An 18,105-nucleotide genomic window follows, 5' to 3' on the forward strand; every position below is an offset into this window, starting at 1 on the left:
ACCCCTCATCCACCCAGGAGTACTAAGACACCCCCCTCATCCATCCAGGAGTACTGAGACACCCCCCTCATCCACCCAGCAGTACTGAGACACTCCCCCCTCATCCATCCAGAAGTACTAAAACATGCCCCCCTCATCCACCGAGGAGTACTGAGACACCCTCCCTCATCCACTCAGGAGTACTGAGATACACCCCCTCATCCACCCAGGAGCACTGAGACACACCCTCTGTATCAATCCAGGAGTTCTGAGACATGCCCCCTGCATCCCAGAGTGCTGAGAAGCACTCATGCTGGCTGACTTTCACTGAGCCCATAATTGCTAACCCGGCTGTCATAGTCTGTTTTCTGGGAGGGACAGAGTTCTGGGGGCATATTCTGTCACATTTGATGGATGTTAGTAGTTTGTCAGCAAACCAGTGGAAAAAGAGCTCCACTGAATAAAAGATTCCCATCTGGAATTCCAGGTGAGCTGAGCAGGGCTCTGTGCGGGCCACTGGCTGGATCGCCATCCTCAAGGTCTGGAAAGCCCAGCTGGTGTGGACAGGAGAAATTCAATTCCCTGGAGACAATTCCTCTCACTCAGACCCTTCAGTTACTCAAAATCAGTGAGGTTTTCAATACAATCACAGTGAAAGCTACTCTCCTCACAAACATACAAGCAACATGATTACTCAAATCCCTCACTTGCTCTGAATACTCCAGGCCTTTGGCTAGCAATCCACAAACCACACAGGTTCCCACCATCAATCAAATTTGCACAGATCCTCCACCAATTCTGTGGCTTTTACAGACCTCATCAGAGGCACATGATAACCTCAGTAAATTCCTAAAGCTAACTGTGCCAACTCCTAAGAATAGATTTCCTTACAGAATTTCTCACTTTACTATGCATGACAGCAGGAAAAAACAGGACAGGTGTCAAGGAGACAACACAGAAAAAAACAGTAGTAGTATTAAAAAGACAAAACTCCAAACTCCAATCCTAACTGCAGCATAGTATTATTTTAGCTCTTAGAGTGAGACACACCTGCACATACCCCATATTTGTAGGCATCTCTGAGTACACTTTAAATTTGTAGTTCAACTGGGCTGTTCTCTAATCACAAAGATTATGCCAAAATCATTCATTCATTTATGGAACTTCCAAAGCAGTAGAAATGCTTTGTTTGTTCCTAAATTCCCTGACACAGATTGGCATATTCTGTACACTTTTCATTCAGTGTGCTGTGTTGTGAGATACAAAGATGATTGGGATGCAGGTCACCCCATCAAGGGACTCAGAGCCAATAACATCAACTAAGCAGAGAGCCCTAGATAATTCAACTGGGACACAGCACAGGAAGCAAGCTGATCACCCCAGGGGAAAGTGCAGTGGGAAACATGGCAAGTCACCCCCACCAGGGTGCAGACAGGCTAACAAAAGCTTCCAAGAAGGGAATAAGGTTTCACAATCTATTCACCAGTTCACAGAAAGAATCTTCAAGACTGACGCTGACACTGAGCAGCCAGCCGCTGTGAAAATAGCATAAAGCAGTGGTGAGCTGCTTCCTGCTTCAGAGGACCATCCTTGGTCTTTAGCCACAACATACAATTGCTCCCTGACAGCGTGTTGGCACAAGCAGAGACATTTAAAGGACTGTGTCAAAACTGGAGAAGAGAACTGCAATTTCCCATCTCAAGACTAGTTATTTATTTTTTTTGGGGGGGGGACAAAAAACACAAAAAACTTGCCACAGTTTTATATTTGGGGGAATTGAACATTCTTTGTTAATGATTCTATCTGGGTACAGTCTTCTGAACTTTGTACAAGAGGCCAGTGGGAGGAGTAACAGTAAATTACCCAGGTGACCATTTCAACAGAGTGAGCATAAAACAAACTGCAGGAGGCAAGGCCTTGGCACTGTGTGAAAAACCAGTGCTGCATTTGGTCATTTTTCCTTTTAATATTTCTGTTAAAATTGCCATCATTAGCATAGGTTCATGGGCAGAAAACCATACAGTCAGAAACATCACAAGCATTAGTCCACCATGAAAAAGTGCTAGCTGTGGGTCTCCCTCCCATGCAAGCCTCAAAGAGGACGGGTTCCCTCCATCTCCACTGAAAGAACTTGTGCCTGCCTCCCACACTGCTACAGCCTGAGTTCCTGAAGAGCAGGGCTCCTCTTAGTCAGTGCTGTAGCTCCAAAGCCTAGCAGAAAGGGGGTACTGGGAGATGCTGATTGTGGAAAATATGTTCAGATCCTCAATCAACCAAAACCTGTTTTTCACTTAATGTGTTTTTATTGCACATACATATGTATATGTGTCTCCCATTAGAAAATATATTTCATATATTTCTACATGAGACAAGAGAAAGAGTAATAGGCAGATTTCTTCTTAGACTAACTCAATTTGAAGATATCTCTAGGCCTCAATTTCATTGTCAATAAAATGAAGCAATGACAGTGAATGGCCTTGGTTGTTTTAATGCACTTATAAAATGCTATGATATCCGGAATAGAATTCGAAGCTACATTGGTGTCTCTAAGTGCAGGTCTGATGGCTGTTATTCTGCCTCCCTGTCTCCAGTCTGTGGCCTTTTGTGGTTCCCTGTAAAGTGGCCAAAGGGCCTTAGCAAGCCAAAGATGAAGCCTACAACTTCATAGCCTCCGCCCTGCATGAGAAGTGGCCACAGAGGATGAGAGCAACCACAAAGAGGGCAGCTGAGACTGGGATGGCAAAGAGATTTCTCTTGGGAAGAATAGGACTTCACCTCAGAGGTGGATGAATTTTGGATGGCACTATTTGGTAATAATTAACCCCATAGGAGAAAGGTGTTTTTTGTTGTTGCATTTTTTTTTTTAAAGGAGGCAACCTGAGGTATAAGCTGATGTCTATATTTTTTAATGAATAATTTGGGAAGCCTGACAGATCATTAAATCTTATCAGGATTTAATTAGCTTCTTATCATTTAAAGAATTCAAGCAGAAATCCCAGACAGGAGCCCAGACAATCTAAGCCTCCAGAGGGACTCTTGAAGGTGTGGGAACCCTTTGCACCTGAATGTAATAAGGTTTACCTACTTGCTTTGAGGCGGGAGCCTAGGATCCTGAAGAAGGAAGAAAATAAAAACAGGGAGAAGTTAGGTGACAGCCTTGAATATCAAATTAAGATAATGATAATCATACCTACTACTTTTGAATACTTATCATCACATGCTAATAACTATTTCAAGCAATTTGCATGTATGAAATGAGCACTATTGTTACCTGTTTTTGTATAGGGAAAAAATATGTCTACAGTGGATCCAAGATTGTCGAAGACTACACAAGTATGAGGTGATAAAATAGGTTTGCATCTCTGTGGTTTGATTATATATCCCATGTGTTTAAAATCACTGTACATGGCCTTTAAAAGCCTGTTAATGTTTCCCTGAAAATTCTTAAGATTAGCTATCATAAACATAAAATCACAATTTAGACTAAGAATGGACTCTCAGAGTTAGATGAGCACTTTGAGAAAATAGTTTTAAATTCTGGCTCCATGTAACATTCACTTAAGAACAACAGAAAATGCTTAAGCTGGGGCTCTTACACAGTGATTATGATTTAGTTGGAATATGGCCAGAGTAGATATTAAAGATATCTGTATTGCAGGTGACCTCACGCAGAGTTAGGTTGGAGAGCACAGGCATGGAATAGCAAAGTAGAGATGTGCTAGCCCAGGAGTCCTGGCCTAGTCAACAGCTCAACTTCGTCCCTGGACACATGTGCTCAGAAACTGTAGATGCTCACCTCAGTCTTGTGAATAAAACAATAATATGGATATTAGAAGGTTGAATATAATGTTTTCCCTCTAATGACACATCCCTTATACTTTCAGACACATAGTGGAAGGCCCACAACTTTAGGAAGAACACAGAACTGGGTTCAAGTCCTATCTCAGAAAGCTACAGGGAATGCCATTTTGGGAAAGTTTTACATTCAATGAATTTCATTGTGATTAATGAAAACAGGACTTTCACTGAGCCGAGAAATGGGAATCTTGTTTGGTGTGGTCTTTGCCCTTATGGTGCTCAAAAACTAGAGAGTGAGACAGGTAGTTCACAATGAAATACACTGTAAATCACTATCTATCTATAGTGTATATATCTGTCTATAAATACATCTAATCTCTCTCTCTCTCTCTCTCTCTCTCTCTCTCTCTCTCTCTATATATATATATATATATATATATATATATATATATATATATATATATATATATATATATATATCTCCTACGGGGCCTGTTCTCCACACACAGGACTTTAATTTTTCTCCTAAGGGCAGGCAGAGCTATTGAAAGGCAGAGCCATTGAAAGGTTTCCAGCAGGAAGTGGCTTGGCTCTGGATTTAATGATGACACTGCTGGCTGCAGCAGAGATAACAGACTAAAAGAAAAGAGTGAAAGTGATTGCTGAGGTGCAACATTCAGGTGATAGAAGATGTATCTGAGTAGGCTGGTAACTGTGAAAAAGAAAACAATGAATGTGTATTTTTGATGCTTCATGGAAGTAACAGCGATTATACTTACTTGGTAATTGATTTACTGTGTGCAGTAAGGGAAAGAAAAAAATTCAAGACAGACTCTCATGTCAAGTTTACCCAACTGGTAGTGGTTATGCTAAGTGAAATAAGCCAGTCAGAGAAAGACAAATATCACATAATTTCACTTATATGTGGATTCTAATGGACAAAATGAATGAACAATCAAAATAGAGACAGACTCATAGATAGAGAGAAGAGACTGACAGCTGACTGGGGTGGAGTGGGAGGGTGAAGAAATTGAGAAAAACATTTTTAAAAAGGGAAAAATGCATGGACATGGACAGCAGTGTAGTGATTGCCAGGGGGAGGTGGGTGGTGAGAGGTAGAAGAGCATAAAGGGGGATAAATGGTGATAAGCAGAGGCTTGATTTGGGGTGATGAACACACAATACAGATGATGTGACATAGAATTGTGCACCTGAAACCTCTATAATTTTGTTAATTATTTCATCCCAATAATTTAAATAAAAAGACCTAGGAAATGTTTGACCTATTAAATTCAGATGAAGAACAATTATAGAACTCTGACAAAAAATGTTATTAAGCAATAAAATGAAATAAATACCATAAGAAGAAGATACTGAGTGCAATTGGAGGGTACATGTTGATAAAGAGTTCCCTAAAGGACATGCCAAATTGAAGGCATTTATGACATAACCAACCTGGGATATCAATGAGACAAATTAAAATATATTTTTAGAGCTCAGAAGAAATATTTGCCTCAGGCTGCAAATTACTGCATTTATGTAAAAGTCACTTCATCCTTATAATGTCAGTTTCCTCTTCTATAGTACATTAAAGTAGTAATCCCTAACTTAGAAGAAGAATATGAGTTTGGGAGTGTGTTGTATCAGAGATTACAGACAAAATGACAGTAGGAGGAGAGATATTGATGATGGTGGTGGTGGCATTTTTAATGGTGGTTGCTCATTTAATGATGGGAAAGTTGCCATCAAGAAGAAAGATACTGGCTCTGCAATAAGAGTTGCAATTAATCACAGCTCAGGATAATTTTCTCATCTGTTTTTCTTTTGTCTTCTCTACAAAAGATAAAATTTTCCACACATTTATTGACACCATTTGTCCAGTTGCTTATATCTGAATACTCACAAAGGAATCTGCTTCTCCTAATTTCTTTATGTCACCAACTTGGTTATATAACACAACCATGTCCTTCATTTCCTTGGTTTACCAGCATGAACATCTTTGGCCAAAGACTGATCAATTGACAAGAGGAAGAAAACACAAATGCAAACCTTAAAAACCATATACCTCATTAGACAGAGGTAACTTTGAAGAGAAATGATACTGAAGCAGATATGTAATAATTCTTATGGAAATGTAATGTAGCAAATTTAGCTGTCAGATATCTGCACATACAATATATCTCTTAGCCAAAATGGACTTGATATACAGCCTCAAGAGCTTATAATTGGTTCATAAAAATTATCTTTAAGGAGGTTAAATTTATTTTCTTGGTTTACTATGGAGTTACTTACTCCATGGAATTATTTAGCAGTAGTAATCATAACAGGAGGTCTTTGATCTTTGTAGAATGTAGTAGGAGGCCACATTTGATTCTACTCTTGGGCACAGTGAGAGAACCTGGTGGTGGCAGATATCTGAGATCCTGGAGCCTATAAAGCAGAAGTTTAAATAGTCACAGAAGGAGAGCTGAACCTAAGAGAGGGCTCTTGCCTGGTAGAGGATATGGTTAATGTTGCTCCAAAGGCAGCAGGTAGTGGAAACACAGGGGTTTCTTCTATAGACATGCACTTACATTGGTACTAGCTCTCACTAAGCACAGGCTACTTGTTAGACAGTCTGCTCTATGATTTATTCATCACAACTAAAAATGGCATTGCAGTCTTTGACATAATCACCACTGTCACTTGGAGATGAAGAGTCAGGGGCTCAAAGAAGTCAAGAGTGTTTGCTGGAAGAGTCATCTTTTTAAGAGCAGACTATTTGTCCAGTTGCTAATATCTGAATACTCACAAAGGAATCTGCTTCTCCCAATTTCATTGTGACCAGGGCAAAAAGATGGCTCTGGCAGCATGAAGGCAGCAGAAACCACAAGAAATAGGACAGTCGTCCCAGCATTTATGAAAGAAAACAAAGGCACTCCAAGAGAAAGGGTTTAAAAACATAAATGTGCCAAAACCGGTTTGGCTCAATGGATAGAGCGTCGGCTTGGGGACTGAAAGGTCCCGGGTTCAATTCCGGTCAAGGGCATGTACCTTGGTTGCGGGCATATCCCCAGTGGGGGGTGTGCACGAGGCAGTTGATCGATGACTCTCTCTCTCATCGATGTTTCTAACTCTCTATTTCTCTCCCTTCCTCTCTGTACAAAATCAATAAAATATATTTTAAAAAATAAATAAATAAAAAATAAAAACATAAATGCTTAGGAAAATTAGAACATACTTTACTTCTAGAGGTTTAAATATAGAATATACCAGAATAGGTTTATGGAGGACCTAAGAACCTTCAATTTAGAAATTACAATTATGTATAATTTCAATTATTCAAGAAGAAAAAGTATGAGAAATTACAGAAACCCATGTGAAAGAAAAATTATAAGTTCATAATTTTATTACCTATAAAATATATGTACACATACAAGATAGAAACAGCACTGTACATTTGAAAAATACAATAAAAAGTCCCCAAAATGAGTAAGATTGACTAGCCTCTGGAAAAAAAATATTAAATCACCATAGAGCCTATAGCAGTTTTCAGACACTGAATTATGTCCTAGGGAGCAAAGAGGAAAGAGGGGTCCCTGCTTTACAGAACAGGTCAGGAGCAGGCAGAAAAGCCAGCTAACTTTAATTTAAGCAGGCACTATGTGGAATTCAAGCTCAAAACCTAAATGGGGTCACGTGACAAGGTCTGGGAGCTTTACAAGTTGGTGGTATTAGATCTGGGCAGTGAATGGCCATCAGGAGGCATCCTGATGAAGGAGAATAAGGATATTTCAGGAAACAGAGGCAGCAATTAGGAACCCATGGAGTCAGGAGAGAATCTAGCAGTCTATGCACTTGGAGGAAGGAAACTATGGGGGTGTGGCAGGTGAAAGGGGGAGTCCAGGTCTGTGAGGGGTGTGGGCTCTGCCCAGGACTGTGAGAATCCCCCAGGGGATGAGCTGGTGCTCCCCTCAGCATCCTACAGCAGGAAGGCCATCTGAGCAATTCCTGAAGAGCTGGGGGAGGGGACAGGAGGGACAAGCGTGTGTGTGCTGTGCATGCTGAGCCCGTGGGAAGGACATGCAGGGTCCCTAGGCAGTGCTAGCAAAAGAAACCTACAGCACAGAACAGTTAATCCAGGTTTAAGAAGAGAAGAAGAAGGAGAAACTAAAGAAAAGCCTTCATTTGGGGCCAAATCTTTTTGTTGAAGGCCAGTGAAGTCCTCATGTCCAGCCTGCTCTGAGTGCTCCAGTGAGGAGAAGGCTGAGTGGACTGAAAGGTCCACATTACCTGCAGGGAAGGACTATCTCCTCTGATCATTGCCTGTGCTCCTGCAGGCCAGAGGGATTCTATTTTAACCTACAGGACAGAGGTGCAGACAATACGGGAAACACAGGCGCAGAGAGGCACCTGTCTTCACTTCCCATTTCCTCATTGCCTATCTCCTACACACTAAGCATAACCAACCTTGCACCTCCCCAATCCCTCCTGCTCACCCCTCCTGCTGCCTGGGCTCCTCACTAGGGGATGTGGCTACTGGACTTCTGAGACTCAGGAGGCAAGGCCAGATGTCCTGACCCTGATCGCAGCAGGGACACCTGCTTGCTTTCCCCCTTTGCAGATTGCTATCAGGCACATGCAGTCCCTTATTGCAGGTTTATTTACACACCTGTTAGCCCATCTTGGCATGTCAGCACTGTCAGTCATTCAGCAACACTTACTGAGGAGATGCTGTCTACTCAGCTCAGCCCAGGGCTACCCACAGGTACAGCCTGTGGAGGCTGAGTTGGGAAGTCAACAAAACAACCCCACAATTAACGCAATCATAACAATGCTTTAAAGAAAAAATACCGGACTTATGAGAGTACAGAGAAAATGTTTTATTTATCATTTATATCTCTAAAGCTTTATGGCATGCTTGGCACATTTTAAGTGCTAAATACACGTTGAAGTGAATAGATGAAGGAATAGGCAGCAATTTCTAAAATGGTAAAAGTTTAAGACTTAAGACATTCTAGAACTTAAGATTTCTACCAGTCTTTAGCAACGTATTTAAATGTAATTTTGAGAAAAAATGTTTATAAGAACATAGGAAAAAATAGTTCCTTAGAACGGGTGTATTCACAGCAACTACTTGCTCTTAACCCAGCTGTCCTTGCTGGGATAAGGAGACTGAACTGATGTGTGTGCCCAGCCATTTCACAAATATTTATCAAATTCCTGTCTGCGCCTGCTCCTGGGGCACGTACATTCTAGCACAGGACTGGAGAGGGCAAACGACAAACAAGTGAGCCCAAACAAACATTATTCTGATTTGTAGGCCGCACCAGGAATAAAGTAAAAGCACAACGTATAACTATAGATTAATGCTGAGTTCAGGGGGAGAGGTGACTTTAGAGGGACAATAAGACTGGACTTCCCTAAGAGATAATATTATAATTGAGAAGTACAAAGACCACACAAGTTAAATGTGTGGCTGAGGTAGAGAAAGTCTGGCATGTCTAAGAAATTACAGGAGAATCTGTGTGGATGGGGAGGAGTAGAACAAATGTAAAGACACTCAATGAGGAATTTTATTGGCTTGTAAGAATTTTCACTTTTAAATGAAGCCAGTAGAGGAATGATGAGATTGTTTTCTTATTTATAAAAATCACTTTGGCTATTGCAGGAAACTGGGGGTTTGGATGGAGTGTGTGTGTCCTGGAGCAGGAGTCCTGGTAGGGTCTGTTTAAGAACTCCAAGTGGTACTGACAGAAGCTTCAGGGATGTGCATGGAATTAGGGTTTGACTTGTTGAAAAGACTGCTAGAGCCACTATGAACTGTAGATAAATTGCACAGGAGTAAAGGTTTGGAAAAATAACAATCAAGGCTGCTTCTGGGGTTTTTCCTTGGCAGGTGAGCCTATTACTGAGATGGGGGAGATGTGAATGAGCAGGATCTTAAGAGATTGGTCATCAAGAATTGTTTCTGCCACATTACCTGTAGGTGAGACTTTCAGTGGAACATATGAAGTATACTGCATGTACAATTCCAGAGTCAGGCTGGGAACCGCACGGGTGGGGTGATCAGCACACTGATGCTGTGTAAATATTGGAAACGCTGCAATTCAGGCAGGTTTGGGGTGTGGTATATGGGAAGTGGAAGTCCTGAGACAGCCTCTAACTGAGTAGAAGTAACAAGTCAGAGAGAAGAGGAAATGGGTTTTAGAAAGAAAAAATAACTCATTGAACCAATACAACTGAGTGGAGTAAGAACAGGGAGGTGACCATTGGGTTGACAGCCTGGCAGTCGCTGGAGGTCTTGACTAAAACATCTCCTGTGGTGCTTTCGGCCTCAGCAGAAAAAGAGTCAGTGCTGTATCCTGACAGGATGGGCTCGGGGGGAGCAGCGGCTGTAGTCCACAGCTGGAATTTCTTTTTCCTCAGAGGAACCTCCCCTCTGATCATAAAACCTTCCCAGTGACTGAATCATTCCCACCAGAATATGGAGCCTAATCTCCTTTAATATATATATATATATATATATATATATATATATATATATATATATATATATTTATATATATATATATAAATATATATATATATTAATAATTATATATATATATATATTATTGATTTTTTACAGAGAGGGAGAGGGACAGAGAGTTAAAAACATCGATGAGAGAGAATTATTGATCTCTGCCTCCTGCACACCCACTACTGGGGATGTGCCCACAACCGAGGTATATGCCCTTGACCGGAATCGAACCTGGGACCCTTCAGTCTACAGACCTATGCTCTAGGGGTGTCGAACTCAATCAGAGAAGGGGCCAAAATCTAAAATCCAGCCTAAATCGCGGGCCGAATGGTTTACTGAACAGTCATAAACTGTCATTGTGATGGAAACGCAGCGGAGTGCAGTGATGACAGCGCGGTGCGGGCCACATTGCAATGCCTGGCGGGACGGATTTGGCCCGAGGGCCTTGTGTTTGACACATGTGCTGGCACTGAGCCAAACCGGTTTCGGCTAATCTCCTTTAATTAAGGTGAAATGATTGTGATTATAGACATTACCTAGATTTTTGTTTGTAACACCTAGATTTGTGTTTGGCTAAATAAAGAGGGACGATTGCTTTGCTAAATTGACATGCTAAACTGATCACCACATAGCTAAAGACCCACTGAAGTCACTTGCAGTATGAAGGGAGGTGAGCAGATGGAATCCAAAAAAGACAAGGTTTGGAGAGAAGCTATTCTGTGAAAAAGGGGAGAGGAGGAGGAGAGTAAGCTGCTAAATAGAGTCACGAGCTTTGTTGTTCTTATTTTGGTTGATAGCTTAGACTGCCCATCACTAGGATATTTACCTGGAGGTAGTTTATTCCCTTAGATGTGCCTACTAGATATGGAGCATACCTGGAGAGGAGTCTATATAATACTGAGCTACTTTAAAGACAAAAGCAGGTAGCTTGGTTGAGAATCAGGCGTTAGCAGATCTACCAACCTCCAAATATTATAGAACAATTTGCTTATTACTGCAGGATAAGAGAGGGTCCCTTGCTGCCATCATGTTAACAAGGGATCCATCCCAGAGGTAGTTAAGCATGTTTCTCAAAGGTCTCCTTCAAACCTGAAGTATTTTATTTACCTTGATGTTATTAGTGTTTCTTGTAGCAACAATACCACCATAAAAAATAAGGACAACTGACTGGACTGAGAGAACACAAAAATATGAGGACATCTTAACACATAATGGGATTATTGAACCAAAATAGATAGTTGAAGTGATAAGTAACCCTCTTAGTTCAGCATAAAAGCTTTATGTTGTACTTAAAAATTAACCCTCTAATAGTAATAACTGTCATCAAAAGAGGATGTAACAACATATATGCCACATCTTCTTTATCCATTTATCCATTCATCCTACAAAGGACCCCTAGGATAGCTTGGCTATTGTAAATAATGCTGCAAAGAATGTAAGGGTACACATATCTTTTTGGATTCGAAATTTAATTTTCTTTAGATAAACACTCAGAAGTAGAATTGCTGGTCTTATGGGATAGATCTATTCTTTTTAGATTTTTGAGGAATGGCCATACTGTTTTCCCTAGCATCTGCACCAATTTGCAGTCCCATCAACAGTGCATAAGGGTTCCTCTTATCTCCACATCTTAGCCAAATTTTTTTGTAGATTTCCTGATGATATTCATTCTGACAGGTGTGAAGTGGTATCTCATTGTGGTTTTGATTTTCATTATCCTAATGATTTTGATGTTGAACATATTTTCATATGGCTGTTGACCATCTGTTTGTCTTCTTGGGAACATTGTCTTTTCATGTCTTCTGCCCCTGTTTTATTGAATTGTTTATTTGTCTTTTAAAAATATATTTTTGATTGATTTCAGAAAGGAAGAGAGAGGGAGAGAGAGATCTAAACATCAGTGATGAAAGAGAATAATTGATCAGTTGCCTCCTGTATGTCCCTTACTAGGGATCAAGCCCACAAACCAGGGCATCTGCCCTGACTGGGCATCGAACAGTGACCTCTAGATTCATAGGTCCACACTCAACCACTGAGACATGCGAGCTGGGCTGTTCATTTATCTTTTGTTATTGAGTTGTATGCATTCCTTATATATTTTGCATATCAAACCCTTATCTGATATATACTTTGCAAATGTATTCTTCCATCTAGTAGATTGTCTTTTTGTTTTGTTTTCTTAGCTGTGCAGAGTGATTTAGTTTGATGAAGTACTATTTGTTTATTTTTGCTTTAGTTTTCTTTGCTCAAGGGAACATATCCAAAAAGAAATTACTCAATGGATGTCAAATAGTTTACTATCTATGTGTTCTTCTTGAAGTTTTATGGTTTCAGGCCTTACAATTGCAATGGAATATTATGTAGCAATTTAAAAAAATGAATAAGATCTAGTCATTTGTGAGAACCTGGATGGACCTGATGGTATTATGCTAAGTGAAATATGCCAGACAGAGAAAGACACATTACATAAAGTCTCATTAGTATATGGAATATAAACAAATAAAACAAGATAAAATTAGACTCATAGAAATGAGACTCAAAGGGATCATTACAAAAGGGATGGGACTTTGGGTGAAAAAGGTGATGAGGAATATAGACAACTGGAGGCCCAGTGCACAAAATTCATGCACTTGGAGGGGGGCAGTCCCTCAGCCAGGCCTGCGCCCTCTCACAGTCCAGGAGCCCTCAGGGGATGTCTGGCTGATGGCAGCAGGCCTAAGCCGGCAGCCAGAAATCCTTAGTGTTGCCAAAGAGGAAGGAAGAGGCTCCAACTACTGCTGCTGCACTCACTAGCTGTGAGCCTGGCTTCTGGCTGAGTGGCAATCCCCCTGTGAGAGCGCACTGACCACCAGAGGCAAGTTCCTGCATTGAGTGGGATTGAGCCAAAATCAGCTTTCCTACATCCCCTGAGGCGTCCTGGATTGTGAGAGGGTGCAGGCCAGGTTGTGGGACCCCATTGGTGCAGGATTGAGATTGGGTAAGGATGTGGGAGGGCTCCAAGGCATTTCAAGCCTGTCTTGTTCAGTCCAGATTGGCCAGACCCCAGCATCAAGCTAACCTACTGGTAAGAGCATCTGTTCCCTGGTGGTAAGAGCATGTCATAGCAAGCAGTTGAGTTGCCTTAGCATATCATTAGTATATTACACTTTGATTGGTTGAATGGACAACTGGACAATTGGGCACTTGGAATATTAGGCTTTTATTATATAGGCTAATAATATTGTGCTAGGTATACTTGGTGACAGATGAATACTAGAATCAGTGTGGTGATCACAATATAAGTTGTAAAAATATCGAATAACTATGTTCAAATCACTGTCTTGTACACCTGAAACTGAGATTACTAATATGATATCATAATCTAAATACAATTAAATATAATTTAATTCATTTATTTTTTAAAACAGAGAAAAGAGCAATGAGAGAATCTGGATGCCCAGGATTCTGGGAAGGGCAGCCTGTGTAAATCCATGTCCTGTGCTTTGTGCTGTGAAGGCTGTAGTGGACAGCAGTATCGCCTTGACATAGTGGTTTGTTGACCCATCTGTTGTAAACACATTCTTTCTAAAAGGGCTTGCTCAAGATAAAGACAGTCATTTGGAAGTGGATTCCTCTGTGTTGGGCTTTATGTTTAGTAACACTCTATGACGGCTCTCTTGTCATCCAAACCAGGAATTTATTGAACTGATTTATGCTAAAGTGATAGTGAGAACATGTGTTTACTTATTGGGGTCATAGCATATATGTCACTACGAAAGCAGGAAAACTATCTATTTTTACACATTTTTAGGTTTAAATATCAACCTGAAGGAAAAGAATGATAGGGATAGAAAACTTTCTTGTGTAATTTTGACCTTTTAGAGTGGCCATCTGTCCTACCTACGTTTACAACCTTCCCTACATACAAGAGAGGCTCTGACTGTAATTCAGTACAAGCAACTCCCAGAGAAAATAACAGCCAGCACAGTTCCAGGATAGAGCAGCCCAGGATGCCCTGGGTGGAAATGTTCCTTTTCCTTCTCTTCTAGGGAAGTGAATAGGAGACGTTTTCTTTCTCTCCTCCTGGCTCTGAGAAAGGGGATAGCTTTCTCATACTCACCCCCTGCTAGGAAAGAACTGAGCTTACATTATTATTTTATTGCAAGGAGAAATGGCAACTCCAATTTCAAAAGCCCTTAATTTTGATCTTCTTTTTGTTGTTGTTAAGTTATCATCATCTGTCACCTGGAACAAAGCTCCTTCATTTCTAAATAGAAGAGGCTTTTTTTTCCTCTCTCTCCTCCCTGGGTTGAATTTGACATTTCCAAATGTTTGTAAGTTATTAAAGCCCATAAAACATTTAAAATGATCTTCGTGTAGATGAACTGGCACTGTGCGGGCAGTGCCCTCCCAAAGACACCAGTGCTGATGGCCCACGGGGGTACTTACTGTAGGAGCATCCGTAGACCTCCACCCGCATGCCAATCTTCCCACTCGGGTTCCATTCCAGGGGCACGAAGCGCACAAAGCGGGCTCTCACGGGGTGCAGCAGCCTGTGGTGCACCACGCCGTCTGCATTCGTGTTTCCGGCAAAGGTCTGCAGAGAGAAGAGGCCCAGTGAGATCTGCCACTCGTGGCATCTCCTTCACATGCCAGAGCTCAGGGGAAATCAGTGCAGACCCACACAAGTCACTCCACCAAGCCTGTCAAAGGAAAATCTCAGTTCCTCAGGTATTTCAAATGAAATCAGATTTGGCTGAACATTCTGCATTATACGGTGTTGTATGTTTTTGGAAACACTGTACATTATTCTTTAATCTTCCCCCTCAGTTTTATCAATAACTCAATCCTAACAAATCATAAGATGTGACACCTAAAAGTGTTAGAAAGTGGGTAATACAATGAAGTTTTGATATTTCTAATGTTCATATCACTGTGGGAAAGGAAATAACCAGCAGTGCCTCTTGAAGGAAATAGTTACTAATAATTGAGGGCAGTCACTATGCTAAGCACTTTCCATTATTACCATTTTGCAGATAAAAATGAAACAAAACACTGATGTCTAGAAAGAAAAAAAATGGGAAAGAAAAAAGTATTCAATTTATCCATTTGGTTAATAGTTAGCTTGAGACTCAATGCCAATGTTTTCCTATTCCTAAGCCTGTGGGTTTTCTAAAGCTCCAGACTCTTCAAAGATTCTAGGGTGACTGTTATTAGAAGGATAACAAGAAGATCCAATTTTTATGTAAATCTTTTCCCCAGTTTCTCGTGAAATTTAAGCAAAGGACTACAAAACAGGCTAACATACCTTCCAGCTTTCATTTGAATAAATTATTTCTGGAGTTGAAATTTTTTCTTTTCTCATTAGGATAAAATATACATAACATAAATCTTACCATTTTAAAGTCTATATTTCTGTGGCATTTAGTACATTCATATTGTTGTTCAACCATCCATCACCACTATCCACCCACAGAACCCATCATTCCAATTGTAAGTGCCAGCTAGCACAATGATTGCTTGCTTTATTTTCAGTCATCATCTGCCTTCTTTCCTGACTCAAGAATTCATAGCTAAAGCCTGCTGACTAGTGCCCTCAAGCCAACCAGTAAGTAAAAGTTCCATTGGTTTCTCAAATGACCAAAGTAAACACCAAGGAAATGCTTTATCTATTTAGTGAAATCCATTTTCAAAGATTCAAAACTCAACCTGGTGTATCCTTAAAAACACTTATAGATCTAGGATATCTTGAACAATCTGACATTTTTGCTGCACACAAAACACATACTGGCTAATAACTCTGACATTAAACAATTGATATAATCATACAAATTATAAAATGGCTTATGAAAAGCTACTTCCCATTTTTCAGATGTATCTACAACAAAACCCTTGTGTAAGAGAAGTTAGTGGAGAGAAATTCCTCAAGATTCACACTGCACATATTTCTCAGTTTTTCCCAATTTCCCTTTATCAAAAATATAATACCTTTATTTGGCAGGCTGGTCCTTCCATATGTCTTGCTCCTAACTTTAGCAACCTGCACAGGTATAACATTCCCTCTCTCCCTTGCTCACTTAGGGGGGTACTCTTCTTTGTATAGTTCTTTTAAAAATTCACTTGCATTCATACTTCTTTGATATACACAGGCTATTTTTTTTCTTCCAGGGTGGGGGGCAGGCATTATGGTTCTGCAGTTTTGCATTGTTTGGGTAGAGTGAAGGCATTTCACATCTTGCTACAATCTAGCAGGACAGACTTTCATTCCTCTGGACTCCCTCAGTCACAGGTGCTGTAGTCCGTTCCTGGCTATTCGAAGTCCCTGGGTCAGGAGCATCTTTTATAAACTGAACGTTCAATGGAATTGCACACTGAGGGTTCTGGGTGCCCTCTCTGGGTTCTATGCAATTTGTAGACTGAGTGGATTTTAAACTGGCATTGAAGTCCTGGTTGCATAATTACAAACAAAAAACTTATTTTGTGAGCTTGAAGTTCTTTATAAGATCCCTTAGCTCATGTGTGGTTTGTTCCACTGAGAGGATCCTGAATTCACATCAAAGGGGCAATAGCCTGGAAGATTATGTAACATTCCACAAGCAACTCAATCTTCTGTCTTTCAGTCTTTTAATCATAAATTTCACAGTTTCAAAAAGTTCACTAACCCAGGGTCTTATCATCTGCAGTTTCATAGTTGCACAGTTTTATGTCCAAGCAGACCCAAACTTTTGAGGTCTCAAAGTGTATAATGTATGGTCCCAGAGCCCTTCTGGAGCCAGCAGCCTACAATCAGCTCAGAAATATTAAAGGCAGTGGCAGATAGAGTCTAGAGGAAGCTCAGACTAAACTCTCATCAAGCTCACCTTCTGACAAGATCAAAGACAAGCACCACATAGCGATGCAGGAAGCTGTAGATGGAGATGAAACAAAACAAACAAACAAAAAAGATCTTACTCTCCTGTGAATTCCAAGGCTCTGCTGGATTCTTTAAAGCTACCACATACCCAAAGCCAGCTGAGTGGCTGCAGTAATGTATCAACACTACAAATGATAGCTGAGAAACAATGAAGACCGTCAATTTTTTTAAAGTAGGGAAATGTCATCGTATCAGTCTATATCCAACAAAAATAACTTCCTATATAATAAAAAGCCAAGGACCATAAGTGTAATGACTGGAATGACCGCTGAACCAGTCGCCATGAGGTGCATTTACCATCTCTTGGTCCCTTCGCCCCAGTCTACAGGCTCTGATTACAGCATGAGCCTCTTGGTCCCTCTCCCTGGTCCACAGGCTCTGAGGAACTAGAGCCATGCTGTGATTGGAGCCACGGGAAACTGGGGGTGGAGGCGGGATGGGACTGGGGACTGGTGAGCAGGCAGAAGATGGCCTTGACCACAGGCTAGGCCTAGGGACCCTACCCACACACGCTTTTGTGTCCTGGGCCTCTAGTTTAAATATAAAAAAACAACAGCAGTATATTAAATATAAAAAAACAAAAACAGTATTTTTTACACAGTTTATTACCTATCGTCTGCCACTAAGAATTGCTAAGTAAGTTCTACAATCTGAAGAAATTGATGTCAGATAGAACTTTCAGTGTACAGAAAGGAATTAAAAGCACTCAAATTGGTAAATATGTGAGTAAAAATTAAAAACTAGTTTTCTTTCCCTTCTTAAACATTTTAAAACTTAACACATAGTTGAAATAAAAATAATGTATTATGGTATTTATGACATATGTAGAAGTAAAGATTTGTCAAAAAACAATGAAGGTTGAAATTTGGAATAAATAGAATTACACTATTGAAGGGCCCTAGCACTATATATAAAACAATATGATGTCAATTTT

General features: G+C 40.5%; 1 protein-coding gene across 1 annotated transcript in view; it reads right to left on the bottom strand.

Moving 5' to 3' along the window:
• The window catches only part of CNTNAP5 (contactin associated protein family member 5), a 777,625-nt gene that overhangs the window by 438,987 nt on the left and 320,533 nt on the right, over nucleotides 1-18,105 (bottom strand). Inside the window, exon 4 of the mRNA XM_036421736.2 lies at nucleotides 14,708-14,855. Coding sequence (XP_036277629.1) covers nucleotides 14,708-14,855 — 148 coding nt within the window. The remainder of the gene's footprint in view (nucleotides 1-14,707; nucleotides 14,856-18,105) is intronic.

This window comes from Pipistrellus kuhlii, unplaced genomic scaffold, assembly GCF_014108245.1.
Source record: "Pipistrellus kuhlii isolate mPipKuh1 unplaced genomic scaffold, mPipKuh1.p scaffold_m20_p_7, whole genome shotgun sequence".
NCBI classification, from domain to species: Eukaryota; Metazoa; Chordata; class Mammalia; order Chiroptera; family Vespertilionidae; genus Pipistrellus; species Pipistrellus kuhlii.